The 6,058-nt window shown below is 41.0% G+C and overlaps 1 protein-coding gene across 2 annotated transcripts; it reads right to left on the bottom strand.

Annotated features, from left to right (window-relative positions):
* Positions 1-156: 156 nt before the first annotated feature.
* On the bottom strand, positions 157-4,972 carry lamtor3 (late endosomal/lysosomal adaptor, MAPK and MTOR activator 3; the record flags this gene model as incomplete). Of its 2 annotated transcripts, none has more annotated exon segments than XM_005953134.3 (6): positions 157-220; positions 706-839; positions 2,338-2,396; positions 2,495-2,529; positions 4,603-4,658; positions 4,862-4,972. In XM_005953134.3, coding segments are annotated over 5 exon segments (301 nt in total), but the record flags the coding sequence as incomplete, so codon positions are not given.
* Between the last annotated feature and the right edge of the window lie 1,086 nt (positions 4,973-6,058).

Here is a 6,058-nt window from a genome sequence, read left to right on the forward strand (position 1 = left end):
TATTTCTGACAGTCTGAGTCTAAATAGAATCGAATCAAAGATCCTGTGATTTGGTTAAATTTCACTTGTAATGCTGATTTTATATTGACAACTACTGACTCTTCATATGACATCTAAATGGCATGACACTCTGCTGATCGCTGGCTCAAACTTTACCTGTGTTGGCAGTGTTGCCGGCAATGAAGCTGATGACCAGTGGTAGCCGATTGAACTGCACAATCTGTTCAATCCAGAAACATTACATGTTATATAAAAAAAAAGTTAAATAAACTAGATATACTTTACCAAACCTGAGTTGGTCAATCCATACTCATCCTGACCTTAGAACAAACTGAAATAATGACATTAAACTTGGGTAGAGGTCAGGGCTTGAAATTCATATCTAAAATTTTATCCCCTCCACTTCTCATATGCAGAAGAGCTGAAGACCATCATCAAAACAACCTGACCTTATGCTTATATGCCACACTGATGCAGTAATTTGGGGCAAAGGACCCTAAAACAGGTACTGTGTGTATAAATGAATATGCTGTTTGCTTTCATTATAGCAATAACTTAACATAATAATTTAACAATAGTGAAAAATAAAGGCTTGAAATATTTCACTTTCTGTGTAACAAATATAGAATATATGACATTTTTGGAGCTAGACTATGGTATGACAAATATACCAAACTACTGATTGGTGGAAAGAAGGGGTCTGACCTGGTAGGCGTTATAATAGCAGATGATGCTCTTGTTCTTAGAAAGGCCCAGTTTGCTGCCCTGATCAGTGGCCAGAGCAAACGTAGACAGGAAGCCCGGTCTCAAAGCATGAACTGGGGCATTGTCGTTGGCAACTGCAAGGATACAGCAACGATGTCAGGGATGTAGGGATAAAACACTCTCCACATAAGGAATGTCTGCTGACATTTGTTTCAAATTAGGGCTGCCACAAACGATTATTTTGATAGTCGACTATTCGGCGATTATTTTTGCGATTAGTCGACTAATCAGATCATCATCCATTCAACGTAAAACTACAGCTTATTGCACCAGCAGCATCTGCTCTTATATAACTATCATTAGCTTACAGCTTTAAGTGTTTAAGGTATGCGCTAACTAAAAATAAAGACAAGATGATAGTTTATTAAATTTTAATAAAATTTGCAGATTGTTTCAGTTGAGTTTAATAAACTCAGCCATCTGCCAAACCAATTTACTCAGGAACAAATAAAATACTAAAATAAGCCAAACAATAACATTTGTAAGTTATCTAAGTGACTCATATTACATGTTTAACCTGAGTAGTGAAAGACGGCGGTGGGTTTGAAAACGATTTGCCGGGAGTCCGGTGTTCTCACGGCGCTAGTGACCTAGCCCCCGGCTCGCTATCGAGCCAGTGGGTAACAGACGTCTCCGAAAACGTCGGAGCGCTTTTGAAAATATGCGGTGTCCTGATAAACTGAGCAGATATTTGAGGTTTACACAGCTACATTCTCGCCTGAAAATATGTTAAACGTTTATTTTGTGACCCAGAAAGAATAATAAGAGTAATATTAAAACTAGCTAGCTGCCGCCATTGTTGGAAACTGAGCAGGGCCGCGCTATGAATTCTGGGACACAGCTTCTTCTTCTTCTTCGGGGTTTAACGGCAGCTGGCATCCTTGTACATGCAGTGCTGCCATCTTCTGTTTCAGTCCGTTATTACACTCTTAAATCCTGCTATTATTCCTGCGTCTTTTGGGATCTTACAAAGCTTCAAACGACGCGTCGACTATTAAATCAGTCGTCGACGATTTTGATAGTCGACGTAATCGTGACTAGTCGACGTAATCGTGGCAGCCCTATTTCAAATACTGCCCAAACCTGCATAATTCAGTATATTTATGATGCAACTTATTTGCTTTTTTCCCCACTAAAGAGCAACTGGTTACATTTTTCTCTAAATTAATATATAACATTTCTTGGAAATTCAAATTTGAAAAGATTTGAAACATTAATATATTTAGTAAAATACAAAAATCCTTTTTTTTTTTTTTAAAGAAAAAACATCTTATGCCAAACAAACTAAGTCAAGTGTGCTCTCTGCTCTGATGTTCTGTGCAATAGTATGTGAGTCTGAGCGATTCACAGACTAACTGATAGCTCGTGGACTTCCCGCCTGGCTGACTTCCACCTTCAGGAGCAGCTACTCCTATCAGGGCCAATGTGGAAACTGGTTTTAGGCTCTATTCAAACACACTTTAATTCTACTACCAAGTTTCTCTTCTGTTACTTTTGCTCTCATGGATTTTACAGTTTTCCACATGACAGCAGTGAGACCAGCAATAACCAGCCATTCAGAATGTTTCTTACCTTTAATAACCGGGACACCATCCCTATCAGTGACCACAATAGCATGAAGACCTTCAATGCTGAAGGAGACAAACAACAAAACTTCCTCATTAAACACTGAACATCCTGATAGTGTCGACTGTAACATTGAAGATTTTGTTACTTTAATGATACACACCTTTGCAACTGTTTGTAAAGATATCTCTTCAAATCCTGCAAAATAAAAAAAAAGGTTAGATAGTTGGTCAGAGCTAACAAACCATACTTCATCGTCCAGTAGAGGGAGCACGTTTGCTGTCCGCTCCACTCCAGGGACGGCCCAGCTGGCTGCAGTGAGCTCTGTTGTCAGATGGAGGCAGCGTACAACAAGTATGTGTTACAGCTAGTCTGTGTGACAGTGCTATTACAGTCGACACATCGCTGGTGTCGCACTGTGATTTTGATGTCAGCTGTGACACAATTTTTGCGGGGCATCAGCTGATTATGACCTTTCAATATTTGTATCTTGGCGCTGAGGCCACTGCAGAGACACACAGATATACAGAGGGAGATTGAAAACTTGAGTCTGTGGGGAAAAAAAGCACACTTGACAAAGTCTTGACCACCTTACCTGGTGATACTGTCTGGGCGGCGACGCCTATCGTCTAGAATACTGCAGTGGCTTCCTGCTAGGGCTGCACGATTTTGCATAAAATGAGAATCACGATTTTTTGGCTTAGAATTGAGATCACGATTCTCTCACGATTTTCTTTTCCAGTATAAATATTTATTGCACTTATTAACTGCACATCAACTGCGTAACAGTTGAGACTGAACATAAAAACAATTCCGTCTCCACCGTTGCTCGACGCTGCGTGTACAGAGCAGGTAGTGCAACAATAGAAAAATAGTTGCGGGACGGCACTGTGCAGCGTTTGTCTAGGGTGTTGATCATTTTCCTAAATCCCTCGTTTTGCACAGTGTTGATGGAGCCATATCTTTGGTCAGGTGATAAGTGATAGCCTCCGTAATTTCTTTGTGCCTGCGGGAGTTCGACGGGTATAGGGAAGCACCTATTTGCAAAAGTGCTCTGACATTTTTCCAAATGTCATTTTTGCTCTGACATTTTCGTCTGTCATTTCATTTTCGTCCTCACCAGCTGTAGTCAAGGTTCACTACAGCTGGTGAGGACGCACATCATTTCCAAAGCTTATTACAGTGTTTTATTTGTTCCTGAGCAAATCGGTTTGGCCGAGAATATAAGTTAATCTTCATAACTGGGTCGTTTTATTTCAAAGTCTTACTTGGAGAGCTGTCAGTATACTGAACTGAATATTTCACCAGTCCTTATCCCTGGATGTGAAAATGTGCCGTTTTTATTTTAACAGCTGACTCTGAATTAAATCTAACATTATAAATATTTTAATCCCACTGGGAGCAGAAACAGCATGTTGATACGTGAAGATCCTGAAGACTGCACCAGTGATGATCAAATTATGTTTTTTTTTTTTATACATTTTTTCAATTCTCTTCCAAACACTAGCTGTCTATTTTAACTTTTGAGTGTCTACTAAAATAAAAATAAAAGCATTCTGACATCGGACACGTTTGTTTCTGTTCAATAAGCAGCCTGAGCTGTGCATACATGTATAATATTTTGAAATAAAATTTGCGTTTTCTTCCTGGTCTAGCTTCCTCCCGGGTCTCGCGAAATCCAGACTTGCATGTGAACTTGCGAAGTACGGACTTGCATATTTCAGCACTGCGAAACTGCCTTGTATTAATACCCGCTGTTATGGCAGCACTGCATATTCTCCTGAACGATAGGCGTCGCCGCTCAGACAATCGCCACATAAGCGCTGATACAGGAAGAGAAGAGGTCAAAACCGGAAGCCGGAAGAGTTCTTCTTGTTTTTTTTAAAAAAACTCTTCCAACATCGCTCTTTCTCTGTATATCTGCACGTCTCCGAGTTTCTGTGCTCGAACGTCAATTAAACAACAAACAATCGTACACTTATGCTTTCCACCCAGCTCCGGAGGCAGCGCAACAAACCGAAATACACTCCGCAGTGGTCGCCTCGACATCATGATAAGGGCACATGAAGCCGCTTCATTAATCTCCGACACCCCCAAGAATAAAGAGATCAAAATAAAATAAATAAGTGCTTACTTTTGAGAGCGCTTTTAAATCTCGAACACTACTTCACGTGTCCCTTTTTTAATAGGAATTATCAGCAATACGTTTTTTCCTGCTTCTCCATTTTGGAGACGGGAACTCAAGAAGAATGACAGACGCCTCATACTTACATCGGCCATGGCAGCTATCGAGGTATCGAGACCGCTCGACGGCTGCAGGGAGATGACTGTAATGATAGTTGTTCACACAGAGGACTCAGTACGTCGTCGGAACTTCACATTCTTTTATGTCAAATAAAGCACACAGCGGTTTCCCAGATAATATAAATGCGCGAGTTAACATCTCCTCATTAAACTAAAAACAAATAATAAAAATAACTAGACAGGCAAATTGGAAATACACATTAAAATCTCAAACGAAATGACAAACCTTTGAACGACTTTAAAACAAAAACATAACCCTCGAGATCTGGAAAGGCAGATTAAAAAAACATAATCACATGATTACTTCTTCTTCTTGAATTTTGGTGGCTGGCAAACCACAAAGTGGTGCATTAGCGCCACCAACTGGTATAGACATGAAAGGTGCTCAAAAATCACTTTCTTCTCTTTTTGTAGTACATTGATCACCTTTCACTTTACTGAGCTTGGATCGGTTGCCTTTTGCCTATTCTCTATTGGTGTTTTTTGTATATGATGTAAACTGCACATTACTCATAACAGAAAAACACCAGCAGATGGATATGTATTCATTATATGAATACATTATTCTGTTTTTATTATTCTGCCATGTACAGTGTCCTTGAGTGTTCTGAAAGGCGCTTTCAAATAAAATGGATTATTATTATGTCTTCCCTCCATCGTTCATTTCATGCTCCACCCACAGCTAACACCGCACCCAAAACTACGACTGCTACGACGTCTGACCCGATTGGGGGTGAACTGTCACTCTCCAGTAAGACGGAGGAGGAAAGAGACGGCGATCTGAGACCTGCCACTCCTCCTGTGCATCTACAGGAACCAGGGCCCAATCAAGTGGCACCGAGAAACCAGAGGGTGAGGAGAATCCCTACAGCACTTCATGGGGCTTCTTCTGAGGGGAAATCTTCTCCCGCCATTCAGCTACAACAGAACATGGAGGCGATGGACCTCATACAGGGGGAATCCACCCCCAAGAAGACCAACACAGCTTCAGTTGGACAACAGGTATGCACCCCGACGAGACATCCAAGCACAAAGAAAAAGCTCAGAGAGTGGAGACTGCACACAAAGGAAGCATCGGTGATCATTGGAGACACCAATGTGGGCTTGATTCCTCCTTATGTTGCGGAGGGAGTCCAAATTGACAGCTTCCCAGGAGCCAAATGGGGCCATGCAGAGATCCTTGTGGATAAAGCAGACAGTGACACATCGGTGGAGAAGCTGGTTCTCTCCTTCGGCCTGAATAACAGGTGTCAGAGGGATAAAAATGTACCAACAAGGGAGCTGAGAAGAACACTGAGGTCGGCACAAGAAAAATTCCCCCAAGCTGACATTTATATTCCAGTGATTAACTTTTCTTCTGCCCTTCCCAAAACAGAATAAGACACATTATTACACATAAACAATTTTATTGCAGGTTTAAAGG

This window comes from Haplochromis burtoni, unplaced genomic scaffold, assembly GCF_018398535.1.
Source record: "Haplochromis burtoni strain Fernald_Lab_line unplaced genomic scaffold, NCSU_Asbu1 Contig_3101, whole genome shotgun sequence".
Taxonomy (NCBI): domain Eukaryota; kingdom Metazoa; phylum Chordata; class Actinopteri; order Cichliformes; family Cichlidae; genus Haplochromis; species Haplochromis burtoni.